This window comes from Hyperolius riggenbachi, chromosome 9 (assembly GCF_040937935.1).
Source record: "Hyperolius riggenbachi isolate aHypRig1 chromosome 9, aHypRig1.pri, whole genome shotgun sequence".
NCBI lineage: Eukaryota > Metazoa > Chordata > Amphibia > Anura > Hyperoliidae > Hyperolius > Hyperolius riggenbachi.
The window spans coordinates 165281987-165303254 of NC_090654.1; the positions used below are offsets into that span (position 1 = coordinate 165281987).

The 21268-nt window shown below is 43.2% G+C and overlaps 1 protein-coding gene across 1 annotated transcript in view; it reads right to left on the reverse strand.

Annotated features, from left to right (window-relative positions):
* Positions 1-578: 578 nt before the first annotated feature.
* Positions 579-21268, reverse strand: part of ACTR8 (actin related protein 8) — a 54563-nt gene continuing 33873 nt past the window's right edge. Inside the window, exons 10-13 of the mRNA XM_068253666.1 lie at positions 21063-21203; positions 5546-5807; positions 2412-2575; positions 579-923 (exon numbers count right to left, since the gene is read on the reverse strand). Of these exons, the coding sequence (XP_068109767.1) occupies positions 780-923; positions 2412-2575; positions 5546-5807; positions 21063-21203 (711 nt within the window). The 3' untranslated portion in view covers positions 579-779. The remainder of the gene's footprint in view (positions 924-2411; positions 2576-5545; positions 5808-21062; positions 21204-21268) is intronic.

The following is a 21268-nucleotide window of genomic DNA, read 5'->3' on the forward strand; positions in this document are numbered from 1 at the left end:
AGGCACAGCCCTTAACCATTACACCACAATTCTCCATTTCATCGGTAGCCAGTGGAGTGAGTGAAGGGTTGGTGTTACGTGGCAATAGCGGCCATGGCTAGTTAAAAGCCTTGCAGCGGCATTCTGTACTAATTTGCAGGCGGGGTGGGTCTTTGTTGGAAGGCCTGTATAGAGAACATTGCAATAGTCCAGTCTTGATGTGATGAAGGCATGAACTAGGGTTGGAAGATCCTGCTGGAGGCATGAGGTGTTTAATCCTTGCAATAACGTTATACACAATCTATCTATCCAGTCCAATTAGCCCAAAAAGGGGAAAATTATATAATATGTATCCGCCCATTACCACGCTGACTCACCCAACAATTCCCAAATAAATGAATAACCACTGCTGCTCTGAAGGGTGGGAGAGGGTTTTTTCACCTATCAGCAGAAGACATCAAGAGACTAGTAAAATTCAGGTGATGAATATTTTTACAGTAATAGCAACAGTGACAAACTTCTGTTCTAATGACAAACACTCCACAAGAAAGGCTGAAAAAAACAAAAAAACAAAAACAAAAAACCACACAACCAGAAAATTTCCTACAAAACAAAATTTATTTACCTTGTGTTACTGAAATATTCAGTAAATAACAAATGAATACATACAGTACATCTTACAAAGACAACGCATCTCAATCACATATTCCTGCCATCAGACAGCCTGGAATACAATACACATAATCCTAGATACCCATTTCATCATTATTAGGATTATCAATAGTGGAGTCCCACTGAGATTACCAGACAAAGGCAGCTCTCTCCCGCAGCATGCGCACACCAAACCTTTGCCACTCCCGCTGGTATATCCACAGCTCCTGAGTGGTGTCCAGGCATGCAAGGACGGCACCCCCCTTCCAAACAACCAATCGTGGGTCCATGTCCTATAGAGATCAAACAAACATGGTCATTCTTTGCTACATTTAGCACTGACATGGAATAAATAAAAGTAATCATATTAATTTCCAAATGTATAAAGCCTTCCTCAAGCAGAACTACAGTTTTGAATAAGCTCAACATAAGAGTTGCAGTAGCTACACTCACATAGGAACAACTATCACAAGCATACTTGATGTCCCCTTTATAGTTTAGGTGCATGGTTTCTCTGAGTCTCTGCAATGTAGTCGCTTCACCATGTAAGGAAATGGAAAGCGGAAAAGGTTTCCTAGAATCTGTTACAGGTGCTGTCTTTCAGTAGCTTTGATTTGACAAGATTTTGCAACCAGAAAAGGGGATGTTTAAACATGTAGGGAGGGGAAACAGACATTGCAAGGGGTAAACCGCGACATAAGGTGGCATTGGAAGGCATTTAGAGGACACCTTAGGTGAGAGGGATATGCAGGCTGCCATACTTTCTTTCCTTTTAAACCTACAAGTATGGAGAGCACCAGGCAACTGATATTGTTTAAAATGTAAACAATATCAGTTTCCTGGTGACGTCCTGGTCTTTCATGTATCAGTAGTGTCTGAAAACACCTGAAACAAGCATGCGACAAATCCAACCAAACATCTGATGTGCATGCTTGTTCAAGGTCTATGACTAAAAATATTAGTGGCAGAGTATCAGCAGGACAGCCAGGAAATCTGCATTGCTCAAAAGGATATAAATATGTCAGCATCTATGTCCACAAAACGGCTTGTGCAATAATTCTCTATGAGAAGGTTCATAGTTCATATCATCATGTTTCATCGGATAAAAGAGACAGAAAAGACCTATACACCTGTGGTTCTGGATGCTAGCCTGGCTTACAGGGGCAAAAAGATCATTTGCATATTCAGTAGTGGTGCATTGTGGGTAACCACAAATGTTCATTTATAGCTGAATTATTGCAAGTTTCCTTCTGTTTTAAGAAGGCAAATTTCACAAAGCTTTTCTGTCTCTTTTATCCTCCAATACATTTCTAGTGGTTTGGGTCACCCCAGCTGCTTGGTTACTCTGTTGTACTGGTCCAAGCCCTATCCCATACAGCCATATAAATCCCTGCCATGTACTGATGAGTACCAAAAGTCAGAAACAGGCTGTCTGCATGTGGGGTTGATGTGGCTGTGTAATATTTAAAGCTATAGGTTTGCTATACACCAGCGGTTCTGGATGCTAGCCTGGCTTACATGGGTGAAAAGAGATCATTTGCATACTCAGTAGTGGTGCATTGTGGTAACTGCAAATGTTCACTTATAGCTGAATCATGACCAGGTAAGCAGCCACTGGAAATGCAGAGAGGAAATGGTGGAACCTTTTCCTACAAAAATAAGAAGTATACGATACACATACAGTACATATCTAATACAAACCTCTTTTTTCAGATAAAAGGAGGGGGCAGGCTAATTTTTCTGCATGCTCAGAGATGATAAAAAAATGGGACATATTTTACCTTGGGTCTTGTTATTACTTCCACATTTTCAACAACTCGTCTGAAGGATGGAGGCATCTTGTTGAGTATTCGGTGTTGCAAAAACTGCTGAGCTTTATGGAACATTAACCCTCCTCCGACCACTAGGATGGAACTGTACATCTTCTTTTTTGTGTCATCGGAGGCTGGAAGAAAATATATGGAAGATTATCCTTCAGAGCTTTGAATGTTCTTTTCAGTAACACATTGAGTCATGATTTGTCACTTGAAAAGAACATTTCAGATTTGCTAAAGTGAACCTTTCACTTTTTCACTTTTTGTCCACTGAGAATTAAGAGATTCTAGCATAGCTTGTATGCATGCCTCATATCAAAGCACTCTCCGCACAGCTGAGAATACACCTTTTTCTGCGCTCTCAGACCTGTTATGATTAATTAGAGACCTATGAAAACCTAACAATAACTGTAAAGGCCTTTGAAGGGCAGCAGCACTGCTTAACCTCCCTGGCGGTAAGCCCGACACAGTATCGGGCTAGCCGCCGAAGGGGATCGCATGTCCCCGGGAGGATTTTTAAAAAAGAAAAAATGGTTTTATTTGGTTAAGCTAGCACTTCGCTAGCTAACCATGTCCCCCAAGTCCCTGCGGTCCCCTCCGATCGCCGCCGGTATGCGTAACCCCCCAGGGATCCCACAATGGCACAGCCTCCCAATCAGCACCCGGCTTCGTTATGGGGAGGATCAGAACTGCGCATGACGTCATGTCCGATTGTCGCCATAGCGACGAGTTAAGCGAATTGGGAAGCTGCGGCTCTCGTGGGATCGCGGACGGGTGAGTGTTGCCTGCGGCGATCAGGGGGCTCAGAGAGGTGCCGAGGGACTTGGGGGCCACAGTTAGCTAGCCTAGTGCAAGCCAACATTAACAAAATACTTTTAATTAAAAAAAATCCCTCCCGCGGACGCAGCAACCGCATCTGCATACCGCCAGGGAGGTTAAAGAGAACCCGAGGTGGGTTTGATAAATCCTACTAGGACACAGAGGCACATTCTGTATACAATGAGCAGCCTTTGTGTCCTTACAGCGTTCCTCTAACTCCCTCCGGGCTCTACTGTCCCCCATTAAAAAAACGTTGCCAGGCTAGCGACATGCAGATTGTCGCTAGTCTGTAATTTACCTTTGCCCTGTCATGCACAGCCAATCCCCCGCCTCCTGTATAGCACGGCTCCCCACCCGTGTCCTTTCCCTCCCCACCTTTGTATGCTTCCTCCAATCGGAAGAGGAGCCGCACTATACAGGAGGCGGGGGAGCAGCGCCGAATGACAGGACAGATGTAAATAACAGACTAGCAACAATCTGCGTGTTGCTAGCCTGGCGATTTTTTTTTATTGGGGGACAGCAGGGCCTGGGGGGGGGGGGGGGGTGCTGGAGGAATGCTGTAAGGACACAGAGGCTGCTTGTTGTATACAGAATGTGCCTCTGTGTCTTAAAAGGTTTCATCAAACCCACCTCGGGTTCTCTCTAAAAAGTCCCTGCATCTGAGAAAGGGTAATGTGGTTAACTTGAAAAGTGTAACCAAGTTAAACAAAAATGGCCTTTCACAAGCCTGACATTAAGGTACTGCAGAATAAGATAGGAAAGGCGACCGCTACACTCACTTGCCCCTTCTGAGGGTACATGAAACAGGATTTTAGCAATGCATAAATTGGGAAGTTTGCACCCTCGTGAGGTGAAGTCCAAAGGTATTATTAAAGTGAACCCAAGGTGACAGTCATATGGAGGTTGCCATATTCTGCAGCAGTAGTGTCTGGAGTACACCAGAAACAAGCATGCAGCTAATCTTGTCAGATCTGACAATATTGTCAGAAACACCTGATCTGCATATGCTTGTTCAGGGTCTATTGCTGAAACTACAACAAATACCTGAAATCGATAATTATACACATACAATTCCTCTCTTAACCTCCTTGGCGGTAATCCCGAGCTGAGCTCGGGGTATGCCGCCGGAGGTCGCCGCTCAGGCCCTGCTGGGCCGATTTACATTCTGAAAAAAGCAGCACACGCAGCCGGCACTTTGCCAGCCGCGTGTGCTGCCCGATCGCCGATCCGCCGCGTGCAGCGGCGAAAGAGGGTCCCCCCAGCCGCCCGAGCCCAGCGCAGCCGGAACAAACAGTTCCGGCCGGCGCTAGGGGCTGGATCGGGCGGCTCTGACGTCAGGACGTCGACTGACGTCCATGACGTCACTCCGCTCGTCGCCATGGCGACGAGGAAAGCGAAACAAGATAGGCCGCTCATTGCGGCCTATCTTGTTACTTTCGATTGCCGGAGGCGATCGAAAGTACGCTTCCGGAGCGCCCTCTAGTGGGCTTTCATGCAGCCAACTTTCAGTTGGCTGCATGAAATATTTTTTTTTTTATTAAAAAACAAAACCACATTGCAGCCTCCCTGGCAAAATAATTAAACCGCCAGGGAGGTTAACAGGGACTAATAAAAACTTAACTTTTATTCATATATTAAAAACTAGTAGAGTGCCGTCACGTTGACTCGTAATGGAATTGAATCAATAATGTGGGAATCGACATACATATATATGAGGAATAACCTCATTCCTTAGACATCATGGTTGACTATATAATAAATTACACAACCCCCCACCAAAAATATGACATGTTTCACTTCCTAAATGGAAGTTTTTACAAGGGAACAAGTGCTAACGTGTAAGAGTGAAACCGTGCTAAGGTGCAATAACATTATCCTTTATAATAATACCCGTGTCCCTGTGCCTGCCTCTGTGTAGCTGGGTCCATGCTTTTTGCTACTGCGCATGTGCGCAGCATGGTCCCAGACAGCCGTTGAGACAGGACGAGGCCAGTGAGCCGGGCCAGCGTGTGCGCGGGCGGACGGGTGTGTGCGCAGGCGGCGTGTGCGTACGCATGTGCGCTGTTAAAAGATAGACCTAGAGCCCGTTTTAAAATAGGCTTGGGTCTACTTGTAAATACATAATTCACAACAATGACATAGTGTATAGGCTCATGAGATCAGCCAGAGGCTCATGACTGGCTGCTGTCATGAGCCTATACACTAAGTATAGGCTCATGACAGCAGTGTACTAACAAAGGAAAAATCTGTTAAGTTTTAATGTCAACCGAAATCACACTTACTGCAGCAGTCAATACTATGAAGAATTGCTTTATCCAACCCTAGAGCTTTTCCTTCAAATTGTGACACCATAGTTTTCCTGGAGAATAATGTGGCTGCCGACTCCTCTCCATCATTTCCAGAACCCATACAGTCACTCTGTGATGGCCCCAGCTCCGCTTCCAGCAGATGTCCTCTTTCTGAAATATCCAGGCCCTGGCCCCGGGAATCTTCAAACATCCCAGGTTTGGGTAATGATTTCCGTTCAGCAGCTGCCTTAGATGACTGAGGTAGAAGAAACAGAAAACATAAATAAATACAAAGTAAAAGTCATAAATATGATTTAAAAAATATATAGAATAAATGTAATTATAATTGTTCTGATGCTTTGTCAATTCAATGCCAAGCCCTGATCAATGGAGCAGATAAAGATCTTGAAAAAAAAAAGTGCCATAAACATCCTTTTTATGTGTATGTTTTCTGGTCACTTCTGTCAGCTAATCAGAAGCACATATAAAAGGTATCTGGGGCTTATTATTCTGCGTCTGCAGGCAGTTTTAGAAAAACAAACAAAACAAGTGGTTTTGGGACAACCTAGTCTTTCTTTGGGGAATTTTTACCCCAAGCATTGTTTTATTTTATAGGCATTTTAATTGAGAAACTCAGAATTTTTTTAAAAATTCTTCACCCTTCCTAATTTCACATGACAAGTGACATAGTAATAAAACGCCTCAAAATATATTCTTGGGCTCTTCCCAGTTAAAATGACCTCACGTATACCATAGAAGAGAAGCTTGAACAGAGGCGCCAGAGTAAAAACGTTTAAAAACTGGTTATAAAGGGCGGCAGTGGTGGGCTTACCTCCCCAACAAGTAAAACACCGACTGTGTTGATTAAAGTTCAACAAAGATGCCGTTTATTTAAGTACTCCAAAATGCAACGCGGTTTGCAGGTTGTATCCCGCTTCATCAGGCAATGAAAGAGAGGCGTTTGACTTGGACCGAGACTTGTACTAGATTTTACTTTTTTTTGACTGCCTGATGAAGCGGGAGGAGCTCACAATCTAGTCCCTAACATAGTCCTATGTCTATGCATGTATCATGTAATGTATGTGTAGGGACAATTTAGGGGGAAGCCAATTAACTTATCTGTATGTTTTTGGGATGTGGGAAGAAACCAGAGTGCCCGGAGGAAACCCACACAGACACAGGGAGAACATACAAACTCCCTGCAGATGTTGACTTAGCTGGGATTTGAACCGGGACCCAGCACTGCAAGGCGAGAGCGCTAACCACTACGCCACCATACTGCTCAGGTACTTAAATAAACGGTATCTTTGTTGAACTTCAATCAACACAGTCTGTGCTTTACTTGTTGGGGAGGTAAGCCCACCACAGCCGCCCGTTTTAACCGTTTTTTTAAACGTTTTTACTCTATTCTGGCGCCTCTGTTCAAGCTTCTCTTATATTGCCAAGTCCACCCCTGGTGCAGGGGTTTTACCCCTTGTTCCTACCTACAGAGAGCGACTTCTTAACCTGAGTGGAGTCAGGTCATAACATCCTTACCTGCCTATACAGTGGTTGTCTTTGTGGTAACCCATGTTTGTGAGTATAAACTCATGCACACCTTACTACTACCAAATGCTTCTTGAACATACTACACTATTTGCTTGTTGAGGGGCTGTGGCTTAAAGTATTAGAGGCACAGGATCAGTAGGAGAGTCAGGCAACAGGTATTATTTTAAAAGGAAGAATGCATATCCCTTTCAGTTTAGGTTCCCTTTAAAGCTGAATACAAGTGACACATGCGTTACTGTAATTGGCTAGGTATAGGTTAACACTTCACTACAGAAAAGAAAAATCATGTTGACAATGTCACTTTAATAAACTAACATCCAAGAACCTACAAAGGGACTTATTTGCACATCCAAGAAACAAGTGGATAACCTGTGAAATTTTTCCAATGGCGCACATGCACCTTAGCTGAATACCAGGACTTTTATAAATGTATTATTTGCACTTAGAGAGACTCTGAAGCCTCCCTAAAATCATGTTTTTATTTAAAAAAATACTTTAGCATGATTCCAGCACCTAAAACGCTGCATCACCGTGACTGAAAACTCAATTAATTACCCCAAACTCCCTGAGCCTAATTGCGGGGATCGCTTCCTAGTAGAGGCAGAGCTTTGGGCTGTAGCTCTGCCTCTACTCCATCAATCTGCGTGGATCTATGCCTCTCCCCGCCCCTTCTCAGTCTTCTTTCACTGAGAGGAGTGTGGAGAGGCGGCGATCAGCACAAATTGACGCGCATGGAGGCAGAGCTACAGCCCAAAGCTCTGCCTCCCTTGGGCAGCGCCATCCACGACCAGGAAAGTCATGGGTTTTTGCCCCGGGAGTTAGGGGTGATTAATTGAGTTTTCAATTTACAAAATATTGCGTTTTCAAAAATATAAAAACATGATTTTAGGGAGGCTTCAGAGTCTCTTTAAAGTGAACCTTAAGTCAGAAAAAAAAAAGTGTTTTACTCACCTGGGACTTCTACCAGCCCCCTGCAGCAGTCCTGTGCCCTCGCAGCCACTCACTAATCCTCTGGTCCCCCGCTGCCAGCTACTTTCATTTTTGCAGACAGGACTGGCCACGCGTAGCGAACGCATAGATATGCGGCAACGCGTATTTTTTTGTACGCGTTGCGGCCCGCAATAGCGCTAATTGCAGTCGGGAATGCGGAAAAGGCTACGCGTGGCCAGTCCTGTCGGGCCTGTCGGCAAAAATGAAAGTAGCTGGCAGCGGGGGACCAGAGGATTCGTGATTGGCTGCGACGGCACAGGACTGCTGCAGGGGGCTGGTAGAAGCCCCAGGTGAGTAAAACTCATTTTTTTCTGACTTAAGGTTCACTTTAAGGTGCATAAATAGGACATTTTTACACATACATTTTGCAACAAGTGGTTAAAGTATTTACACTGAGGCATTTACATCAGCATGAATGAAGAATCAAACCCTTCTCAAAAAGAACTTCTCCCAAGAAACCAAACGTACTTTGGTGATGAACTGTATATTTTCCAGCAGGATGGAGCACCATATCACAAGGCAAAAAAAAAAAAAAAATACAAAGTAGCCCATACAAGGAGTTATCAAGCGCTACTTACCCGGGGCTTCCTCCAGCCCTAAACTCCCAGCATGTCCCTCGCCGCAGCTCTGCACGCAGCCGTTCACCGCAGCCATCTCCTGGTCCCCGGCGATGACGTCAGGCCGACCTCCAGGTCAGCCTGTACTGCGCCTGCACGAGCGCCGCTATCAATCACCGCCAGGTGGTCCGTTCCGGTCCACGTGGCGGTGATTGACAACACCGCTTGCGCAGGCGCAGTACAGGTCGACCTGGAGGTTGGCCTGACGTCATCGCCGGGTCAGGGAGGGAGCTGCGGTGACCGGCTGCGTAGCGCTTATTTTGTTAATTTTGCCCTGATAACTCCTTTAAGTAACAATCAGATAATGGAAATTGCATCAATCCTGCTTAGAATTTGCATCTGTTCCCTTTGCATCTTTTACCTTGCAAGGTATATGATTATTATTTAGTATTTATATAGCACTGAGATATTCCACAGTGCTTCAATTCATCATTGCCGTATTCGGTAATGCTGAAAACAGCTGATTTTTCGGAGCATTTTATAAAATGTCAATTCATCAAGACTATCTAGGTCCACTTGGATAGTGGGAAAAATATAATTCGGCTACCAGCTATAGCTGGAGGCCGAATTATAGTGTTTTAAAATGTAACTTCTGCTCCATCTTCTGAAGACACCGAAGTTACTCATTGTGCGCCGCTATAGCCGTAATTCCTAATACTGCCTATGGTGGCGCCAGCTGAGCCCAAATCTCCTGCGCTGAATACAACTGCCCCGTGTTACCGCATGGCAAGCTGAAATTACCGAGCAGTGAGCTAAATTACTGACTTGTGCCAGAAACACCTCAAAAAATGTCAGCAAATGTCAATTCATAAAGATTACAGCATGCGGTAAAGCCCAGTATCATGTTTGACGATTACCGGCAGCTCTGGTATGTTGAAAACAGTGCGGGAGCAGTGACTCATAGAAGCAGAGAGGGATTACCTATGACTGACAGGAGCAGAGAGCCAATAGAATCAGCCCCTGTCTCCTGCAAGTCCCTCTGATCAGATGCTGATAGGATCAGGATCCTTCTCGGGAGGGTTGAGTTTTTCTACCCGCCAGGCAGTGGAGGAGAGAGATCCAAACAACAGAAGTTTCCCCCGTAGCCGTTCTGCTAATGTCAGTTAAATATATCATATAAGACAGGGGTCCCCAACCACCGGTTCGCGGCCCACTGCTGGTCCGTGGGGGACGTTTGCAGTTGGGCCGCAGGACTGTCCTCTTGCCCCCCCCCCTCCCCCCGGCCGCCGCTACTGTTACCTTAGCCAGCGGCCACTTCCTCTATATTCCCCTCTCATGCCGTGTAACTGATTCACAGCAGCGCGCCCCGCGGCTGCTGTGATGAGGCAGGAGAGAGCAGTTCCCATTGTAACGGCGATACACATCGCCGGTACAGGAAGCCGCTCTCTCTCCTGCTTCCTGCCTCCTCACAGCAGCCGCAGGGCGCACTGCTGTGAATCAGTTACACAGCATGAGAGGGGAATATAGAGGAAGCGGTCGCTGGCTAAGGTAACAGCAGCGGCGACCGTGTGGGGTGTGTGTGGGGGGGCACTATACTAGCTATACTGGAGCACTACCTACCCATACTGGGCACAATACTCGCTATACTGGGCACTATGCTAGCTATACTGGGCACTATACTAGGTATACTGGGCACTATATATTGCTATACTGGGGCACTATTATTATTATCATTTATTTATAAAGTGCCAACATATTCCGTAGCGCTGTACAATGTAAGAAAACAAACAAGGGATACAGACAATGATATATATCAAATATGAACACTGATACAAGATACAGCACTGCTGATTACAATTTGATTTAACATGATGACTAAAATGTATAAATGTCTAACAGTGTGCAAGCAATTCAATGAATAACAGTCCATGACACAAAAGGGTGAGAGCCCTGCCCTTGCGAGCTTACAATCTAAAGGAATGGGGTGGAAACAAGAGGTGGGGATGTATACAGTATATGTACAGGCAGTGCGCAATTAGGTTATTTAGTGGGTGCATGGCCTAAGCTAGAGAATATGCTTGTCGGAAAAGGGCACTATACTATACTGGGCACTATACTATACTGGGCACTATACTAGCTATACTGGGCACTATACTACCTACCTATACTGGGCACTACACTAGCTATACTGGGGCACTACCTACCCATACTGGGCACTATATTAGCTATACTGGGGCAACTAAACTCCCTACACTGGTGCAACTATGCTAGCTATGCCGCCCCCCTCAACCCCCCCCCCCCCCCCAATGGTTCCCGGAGAAAAATTTGGTCAGGAAGTGGTCCCCGGGCCGGAAAAGGTTGGGGACCCCTTATGTGGGAGACACACACAGTGATATTTGAGAAGTGAAATTAAGTTTATTGGATTTACAGAAAGTGCACAATAATTGTTTAAACAAAATTAGGCAGGTGCATAAATTTGGGCGCTGTTGTTGTCGTCGTCATTTTATTGATTCCAGAACCTTTAAAACTAATTATTGAAACTCAAATTGGCTTAGTAAGCTCAGTGACCACTGACCTACATACACAGGTGAAGCCAATTGTGAGAAAGAGTATTTAAAGAGACACTGAAGCGAAAAAAAAATGATATAATGAATTGGTTGTGTACTATGAATAATTACTAGGAGATTAGCAGCAAAGAAAATATTCTCATATTTTTATTTTCAGGTATATAGTGTTTTTTCTAACATTGCATCATTCTCTAATATGTGCAGATTACACAACACTAAGCATTCAAAATGATTCTTTCAGAGCAGTCTGTGAACTAATGACCTCTCCTCTGGCAGAGAAAAAGAAAACAGTTGAGATAATAAAAGTCAGATAACAGCCCTCTCCACACTTTGAAAGTCATAGAGGTTAACCACCCTGGCGTTCTATTAAGATCGCCAGGGCGGCTGCATGAGGGTTTTTTATAAATAAAAAAAAAAATATTTCATGCAGCCAACTGAAAGTTGGCTGCATGAAAGCCACTAGATGGCGCTCCGGAGGCGTTCTTCTGATCGCCTCCGGCGGCCAAAAGTAACACGGAAGGCCGCAATGAGCAGCCTTCCGTGTTTTGCTTACTTCGTCGCCATGGCGACGAGCAGAGTGACGTCAGCCGACGTCCTGACGTCAGCCGCCTCCGATCCAGCCCTTAGCGCTGGCCGGAACTATTTGTTCCGGCTGCGCAGGGCTCAGGCGGCTGGGGGGACCCTCTTTCGCCGCTGCTCGCGGCGGATCGCCGCAGAGCGGCGGCGATCGGGCAGCACACGCGGCTGGCAAAGTGCCGGCTGCGTGTGCTGCTCTTTATTTCATCAAAATCGGCCCAGCAGGGCCTGAGCGGCACCATCTGGCGGTAATGGACGAGCTGAGCTCGTCCATACCGCTAAGGTGGTTAATGGCTTTTTTGCATAGAGATAACAACTGGAGTTTCTTAACTCTTCCTGTACTAAAAACAATTAGACTCATGTGTCTGATCTTAAAGAGAATCTGTAACGTCAAAACGTCCCCTGGGGGGTACTCACCTCGGGTGGGGGAAGCCTCAGGATCCTAATGAGGCTTCCCACACCGTCCTCCGTCCCTCAGGGGTCTCGCTGCAGCCCTCCGTACAAGAGGACGTCAATATTTACCTTCCCGGCTCCTGCGCAGGCGTCTGACGGCTGTCGGCTCCGAAGTAGGCGGAAATACCCGATCGCCGTCGGGTTTGCTCTACTGCGCAGGCACAAGTTTCTGGCACCTGCGCAGTAGAGCGGACCCGACTGAGATCAGGTATTTCCGTCTACTTCGGAGCCGAAAGCAGCCACAGCGACCCCGCTGGAGCCAGCTGTTGGTCTGTCGCCGGCTGTTCGGAGGGCTGCAGCGAGACCCCCGTGGGACAGAGGACGGCATGGGAAGCCTCATTAGGATCCCGAGGCTTCCCCCACCCGAGGTGAGTACCCCCCAAGGGATGTTTTTGATGTTACAGAGTCTCTTTAAAGTTTTATTTCTTAGCTGTACTACACATACGAATCATCATAATTTTTTGTTCGCTTCAGTGTCTCTTTAAGGGGGTCAGTTGTAAGTTTCCCTCCTCTTTTAATTTTCTCTGAAGAGTAGCAACATGGGGGTCTCAAAACAACTCTCAAATTCTCTGAGATTTCAGCTGTCTGTTTCCACATTTAGGAACATATTGAGGAAATGGAAGACCACAGGCTCAGTTCAATTTACGGCTCGAAGTGGCAGACCAAGAAAAATCTCGGATAAACAGAAGCGACGAATGGTAAGAACACTCAGAGTCAACCCACAGACCAGCACTAAAGACCTACAACATCATCTTGCTGCAGATGGAGTCACTGTGCATCGTTCAACCATTCCGCACACTTTACACATGGAGATGCTGTATGCAAGAATGATGCAGAGGAAGCCTTTTCTCCACCCACAGCACAAACAGAGCTGCTTGAGGTATGCTAAAGCACATTTGGACAAGCCAGCTTTATTTTGGAATAAGGTGCTGTGGACTGATGAAACTAAAATTGAGTTATTTGGGCATAACAAGGGGCGTTATGCATGGAGGAAAAACAACATAGCATTCCAAGAAAAACAACTGCTACCTACAGTAAAATATGCATGGAGGAAAAAGAACACAGATCAACAGGGATTTGTGAGGGAGCAGGCTGGTGTTGTACTTTGTTCTCTGGTTGAACTTGATGGACGTATGTCTTTTTTAAACCAAAATAACTATGTAACTATGTAATTGCAAGAAAAACACTTGCTACCTACAGTAAAATATGGTGGTGGTTCCATCATGCTTTAGGGCTGTATGGCCAGTGCAGGGACTGGGAATCTTGTCAAAGTTGAGGGACGCATGGATTCCACTCAGTATCAGCAGATTCTGGAGACCAATGTCCAGGAATCAGTGACAAAGCTGAAGCTGTGTCGGGGCTGGCTCTTTCAACAAGACAACAACCCTAAACACTGCTCAAAATCCACTAAGGCATTCATGCAGATAAACAAGTACAACGTTCTGGAATGGCCCTGGCCATCTCAATTCCCAGACCTAAATATAATTGAAAATCTGTGGTGTGAGTTAAAGAGAACTGTCCATGCTCGGAAGCCATCAAACCTGAATGAACTAGAGATGTTTTGTAAAGAGGAATGGTCCAAAATACCTTCAACCAGAATCCAGACTCTCATTGGAACCTACAAGAAGCGTTTAGAGGCTGTAATTTCTGTAGAAGGAGGATCTACTAAATATTGATTTAATTTCTTTTTTTGTGGTGCCCAAATTTATACATCTGCCTAATATTGTTTAAACAATTATTGCACACTTTCTGTAAATCCAATAAACTTTTTTTCACTTCTCAAAGATCACTGTGTGTGTCTCCTATATGATATATTTAATTGACATTTTTTATTAAAAAAAAAAATCGATTTATCCAGGAAAATCATGCCGATTAACAAGGCATGTGTAATGTCTCTTGGAAGTTCATCTAAGCTGTGGCAATTAAATAAAATGTTAAGAAAGATTAATAGACAGATTTAGAGCGAGCAGAGGGAGTATAACAAACATGTACATTCTAAAGGAAAGTCGGGGATGCCTCTTACTATTGTACTGCCTCCACTGAACGGAACAGCATGTAACAAAACAGAGACAACTCCACACTCTTCTGCTGTTGCAGGTTTTTGAAAATTGAAAGCATGGGTTTCGGTAAGTTACCGAACTTCTACTGCACCTGTGAAAATGTTGATGAATTATCAAAAAAAAAAAGTCTAAAATACTTGAACGCGGTGTTTTCCATTTCTTTTTTTTTTTTTTTTTTGTAATTGAATAGCCTTTGATGAATTGAGCGAGTTGGCACCAACTGTCCCTCAGAGGAGCTGACAATCTAATCCCTACCATAGTCATATGTCCATTGTAGTCTAGGGCCAATTTAGGGGGGAAGCCACTTAACTTATCTGTATGTTTTTGGGATGTGGGAGGAAACCAGAGTGCTTGGAAGATAGTAACATATTGCAACAGGATCTGGATAAGATGGCTATATGGGCACATAAATGGCAGATGAAATTCAATGTTGAAAAATGTAAAGTCATGCATCTTGGTCGTACCAATGGTCTAGCACCAGACAAAATAAAAATGGGATACAGTTGGGGACATCAAACTTGGAGAAGGATTTAGGAGTACTCATCGACAACAAGTTAAATAATCGTATTCAATGCCAAACCGGTGCAGCTAAAGCTAATAACATTTTTGGATGCATTAAAAGGGAAATAAAAACTTGAGATGCTAGCATAATTTTGCCCCTGTTTTTATACAGAGGAAGGTTATATTTGGCCTTAATTGACCGAGTCTTATCTACTTTATCCTACAATACTGAAAAGGAGAACTGCGATTAGATTAGTTAGTTTTTAGTTTGACTATTTAACCACTTCACAACTGAGGGGTTTTACCCCTTAAGCATTCGAGCAATTTTCACCTTTCATCGCTCCTTACATTCATTCGTCTATAATTTTATCATTACTTATCGCAATGTAATGAACTATATCTTGTTTTTTTCGCCACCAATTAGGCTTTCTTTAGGTGGGACATTATGCCAAGAATTAATTTTATTCTAAATGTGTTTTAATGGGAAAATAGGAAAACATTTGGGAAAAAAAACATTTTTCAGATTTTGGCCATTATAGTTTTTAAATAATGCATGCTACTGTAATTAAAATCCATGTAACTCATTTGCCCATTTGTCCCGGTTATTACACCGTTTAAATTATGTCCCTATCACAATGTATGGCGCCGATATTTTATTCGGAAATAAAGGTGATTTTTTTTTTTAAATTTGCGCCCATCACTATTGACAAGCCCATAATTTATAAAGTAACAGTGTTATACCCTCTTGATATAAATATTTAAAGAGTTTAGTCCCTAAGGTAACTATATGTTTTTTTTTTTATTGTAATTTTTTTCTACAAAAAAAAAAAAAGTAACAATTGGGGAGTGTGGGAATGGTTCTTCCGTTCATTGATCTCCGGGCGAGCGGGCGGCGGCGTGCACGAGCGGGTGCGCGGACAGCGGCGGCAGCGGTAGGGGGTGCGTGTATCTACACTCCGGTGCGGGGAACTCAAGTCCAAAGGAGCGTACATATACTGTACCCGGGCGGCGATGTGGTTAAGTTTGGTTTCTATAGTTACGGCATAACTTACTCATTGTAAACCACTATATAAGTATAGGCATTTTGGTGATCCAGTTTTTCCTCAGTTAATTGGAATTACCTGATTATATAAATTCAGCTATTGTTCTGCCCAGAGTGGCCATGTCAATGAACAATAACTGATATTATTTTACGCTCATATTTGTCATTTATGCATTATTGTTATGTCTCGATAATCTTTGTGTTTAAATGCCTACAAACACTACACTGTACTAATATGTAGCCATTCACGGTTACTACTATTTCTTGTTAATAATGTGACATTTTTTATTAAAAATATATTTAAAAAAAAATATTGCCCCTGTTTAACTCTCCAGTAAGGCCACATCTGGAGTATGGAATTCAGTTCTGGGCACCACATTACAGGAAAGATATTGCAGTTTTAGAGCAGGTGCAGAGAGGAGCAACAAAATTGATACGTGGGATGGAAGGTCTCACTTACCAAGAAAGGTTAGCTAAACTGGGTTTATTTAGTCTAAAGAAAAGACGCCTTAGAGGGGATCTAATTAACATGTATAAATACATCAGAGGGCAATATAAAAGCTTGGTGGATGAGCTTTTTGTCCCTAGTCCTTCTCAAAGGACTAGAGGACATGATCTGCGCATGGAGGAAAAACGTTTAAGCCATTTATTTAGGAAAGGGTTCTTTACAGTAAGAGTGATTAAGATGTGGAATGCATTGCCACAGGAAGTAGTTATGGCAAATTCTATACCTGCATTTAAAGGGGGATTAGATGCTTAACTTGCGTTGAAAGACATCCATGGCTACAATTACTAGGTAATGCCCAGTGATGTTGATCCAGGGATTCTATCTGATTGCCATCTGGAGTCAGGAAGGAATTTTTTCCCTTTTGGGGCTAATTAGACCATGCCTTGTAAGTGTTTTTCACCTTCCTCTGGATCATCAGGGATATGTGAGGGAGCAGGCTGGTGTTGTACTTTGTTCTCTGGTTGAACTCGATGGACGTAGGTCCTTTTTCAACCCAAATAACTATGTAACTATGAAATGTTCTCTGGTTGAACTCGATGGACGTAGGTCCTTTTTCAACCCAAATAACTATGTAACTATGAAATCCACGCAGACACGAGGAGGACATACAAACTCCATGCAGATAGTGCCCTGGCTGGGATTTGAACTGGAGAAGCAGCTCTGCAAGGGTATAGTGATATTCCCTATGCCACCGTATTAAAGTGAACCTGAGGTAAAAATAATCTGATAAACAATTGGATCTGTCCTCCTACTCCTATATTTTGTTTTTGTTTTACATATCCTCATTTTATTTTATATTTAAACATTTTAAAAGTAGATTGAGGCTACATTCACAGTGGGACATAGCATTGTAATGTGTCGTTAAAGTCAAAATGCAAAAAAGGTGGTAACACATTAATGCTGCATTACCGTCCGTTGCATACAGTAGATACCGTAAAGCATACAGGTAATAAAAAGTATACTTTCCTGCACCTGGTTATGTGTGCGTTTAGAGGTAACGCACTGCAGCAGTGCGTTACCATAACGCTACAAGTTACAATGCGATGCCAACGTCGCACTGTGAACGTCCCATAGGCTTATCATTGCATTGCGGTAAGCTGCGTTATAAGAGTTTATAAAGCAGCTCTGCAACGTCCCACTGTGAATAAGCCCTCAATATTTTGTTGTCTCTGCTCAATGGCAGTCTATTAAGAGTCCCTGGCCCATTTGCAATTCGTTTTTTCTCCTGTGTTTTATGCTTGGAGATAATTTTTCATATTCTATTTAGAATAACTTTTCAGCGCTTTGAAATTTAAAAAGTACCAAAAAGTAGGTGAAAAATAGTTTTACAGTATTTTTTTTGCTTGCTGGTTATTTAACCACTTCCCCTCCCCCGGGACGAGTAACTGCTTGCAGGGGGGTAGCTACCACATCCCTACCCACCGCGCGTTACCATTCGACCCCCACGCGCTCATTACCGCCTCTAGATCAATGAATGGGAACACAGTTCCCATTCATTGATCTAAGTCCCCGTGTGAATGACCGCAGCCATCTATGGGACGACACCGCCATTCACAATGTCCGTCCACGCAGTGCTTCCTGTTTGAGTAGTAATACGACGCATTCGGAAGACACCTGCAAGGACATCTTATGGCTAAATCGTAAAACTACATCTGCATTTTTTTTTTCAATGAAAAGGACCTATTTTTACTTTTTAACCACTTCATGACACAGGACGCATATATACAGTGGAGGAAATAATTATTTGACCCCTCACTGATTTTGTAAGTTTGTCCAATGACAAAGAAATGAAAAGTCTCAGAACAGTATCATTTCAATGGTAGGTTTATTTTAACAGTGGCAGATAGCACATCAAAAGGAAAATCGAAAAAATAACCTTAAATAAAAGATAGCAACTGATTTGCATTTCATTAAGGGAAATAAGTTTTTGAACCCCTACCAACCATTAAGAGTTCTGGCTCCCACAGAGTGGTTAGACACTTCTACTCAATTAGTCACCCTCATTAAGGATACTTATTAACCCCTAACCTCCCACACCAGAATAATTAGCAATTTTTTTTTATTATTTTTAAATAATAATAATAATAAAAAATTTACAAATAACAAAAAGAAATACATTAATAGTTACCTTAGGGACTGAACTTTTTTTAATATGTATGTCAACAGGGTATATTACTATTACGTTATAAATTATTGGCTTGTAATCAGGGCTGGACACAAAACTGAAAAAAAAATGCACCTTTATTTCCACATTAAATATTGGTGCCATACATTGTACTAGGGAAACATTTTAAAGTTACAATAACCGGGACAAATGGGCAAATAAAATGTGTGGGTTTTAATTAGGGTAACATGTATTATTATTTAAAACTATAATGGTCGAAAACTGGGAAATTATTTTTTTTCAATGTTTTCCTGATAAAACACTTTTAGAATAAAATAATTATTAGCAAAAAGTACCCCCCCCCAAGAAAGCCTAATTGATGGTGGGAAAAAACAAGATATAGATTGTTGTGTTGTGATAAGTAGCAATAAAGTTATAGGAAAATGGATGGAAGGAGTGCTGACAGGTGAAACTTGCTCTGGTTTTTTAAGGGGCAAAACCCTTCTAGGTGAAGTGGTTTAAAGGCATTTTGTTGACAAGTTTGAATATATCACTTAGGAGAAAACTCAAAAGAAAAGGTTAATAGCACATGGGCCCCAGAGTTAAAATACATGAACTGTGACCTTTTTCTATCTCTCCTTTGCCCTCAGTTGTATTCTGCCAGGAAAACTTTTATGGCTGTAATTTGCTTATCAATGATGTTTACTATAGTCCCGACAAGGTGCAAGAGAGAAACTGTTACTTCCATGCCTGAAAATTAAGTCTTTAAGGCAGCAAAATAAAAACAGCCTGGTTGGTTATATGTTTTGCACTGTATAGTCACATGTTTATCTCATGTCACATGTTGCCTCGGGTACACTTTAATAAACCAGAGCTTTATCTATACAGCTGAAGCAGTCAAATGCAGCGACAGCTTTCCTGAACACCAAATTAAAAACCATAAAGGTCTGTGTTTATGTGAAAAACTTAATACGTTAGGAAAGTGATGAAAAGTTCAACAGGTCATCATTTCTCCATGTGAGAACTGAGCAAAGCAGATTTTACATTATACAAACATGGTCACGGTTTACACATTCCGTACTTAAAATTGAAAAGAAGAATAAAACTCCAGGAAATGTATTGTTTACTATTAAAACTACGGATACAATTATTTATCTTATAATATTTTTTCAGCTGATGTTTGTTTTAATCCAATTGAGGACCTGTGGCCAATTTTCAAAAGATAGATGAAGAAGCAGAAGGCCACAGTGTGATCATACCAAGCACTAACAAATGCAAGTAGGCATCAGCATCAATCAGGATTTAGTACAGATGTCCAGAATGAATTGCAGAAGATATGAAAAAGTCAATATATCAGATACTGAATCTGCATAGATTTGATGTATTGGGCAATAAAAGTCTTTGGACCTGGTTCATCAAGCTGCGTAGCTAAAGCAGCGCAGCTAAAATAGAGAAGCGCAAGCTCAGTGCACGCTATGATGGGGTAGTGCAGCATAGCATGCGCTGGTAACCTATGTGTGCTTCTTGTAACTAATGGCTGCTCCACTCGTCCCGCCCTAAGATTGCTCCAATATGCTGTCTGTCACAGCATAGCGTGCGCTGAGCTAAGCTGTGCTGCTTTAGCAGCGTAGCTTGATTAAAGCCAATGGTTCCCGATTAGTAAAAAAAAAAAAAAAAGGCAGATACTCATCTAAGGAGAGGGAAGGCTCTGTGTCCTAATGAGCCTCCCCTCTCCTCTCCCGGTGCCCTCGTTGCAGCGGCAGCGTCCCCGTTCACATCCCCTGCCACGGGGGACTTTGGCAGTCTTCGGGAGCAGAGTCCTCGAAGACAGGCGGCTCCATACTGCGCATTCGCAATAGAGGGCGCTAGCGCAGTTTGGAGCGGCCCGCCTTCGGGAGCACTTGGATTCCCGAAGACTGCCGAAGCCTCCCGTCAGCGGCGGAAGTAGCAGTATTTGACCAATTTACTCAAATACTGCTACGGGTGAGCCAGCGCTGGAACGGGCACCGGGAGAGGAGAGGGGAGGCTCATTAGGACTCTGAGCCTTCCCTCTCCTTAGGAGAGTATCTGGCTTTTCTTTTTCTAACACGGTTCTCATTCTCTTTAATCAAGCCCTTTGATCTTGATGAGAGTTATAATTATTGTAGATGCACATGTGTCCCTGACAACACTTTTGGCCATGACTGTACACTAAGAACAAAATTACAATCATCACATATACTGGGTCTAAAAGGAATACCTTGTACTTCCCTGCACCAAAAAATACATTTTCATTTTCCTTGGACTGCGTTGAACAATTATGCCTACTGGAAGCAGCAAACTCAGAGGCATATTGGAAAATAATTTCACCACCTTATAAAATTGGATTTCTCCCCAACATATACATTCGAGCTAGCAACGTCCTGTAGGCATAATCATGTGACCACAGACCCGGAAATGAAAGCAAGGCTTTTTTACTGAAACTTTACCTTTGAAATGCTTTGTGCTTATTTTAGGGTAAAAGTGTGTGTCCGCACGTGCGCCCTCTCATGATTTTACTAACAGCAAAAATGACTTCACTATAATCTTATCAGACTACCAGAGAAAAAAAAATGGTGCAACATACCTGATCCTGTTTACTTTGCGTTGCCAGCAGGTAATGTTCATCATGAGGATCCTCTGGGTCTCCTGGTGATCGATGCTGCAAGTAAGTCATTTTCTGGCCGAAAATTCCAAATGTGGCAGGATAAAACAGAGCCATTGCGGCCTATAAGATGAACACAGGTTTATGAAGAAACTACATGTTTGTCTAGTAAAAACAGAATTCTCCAA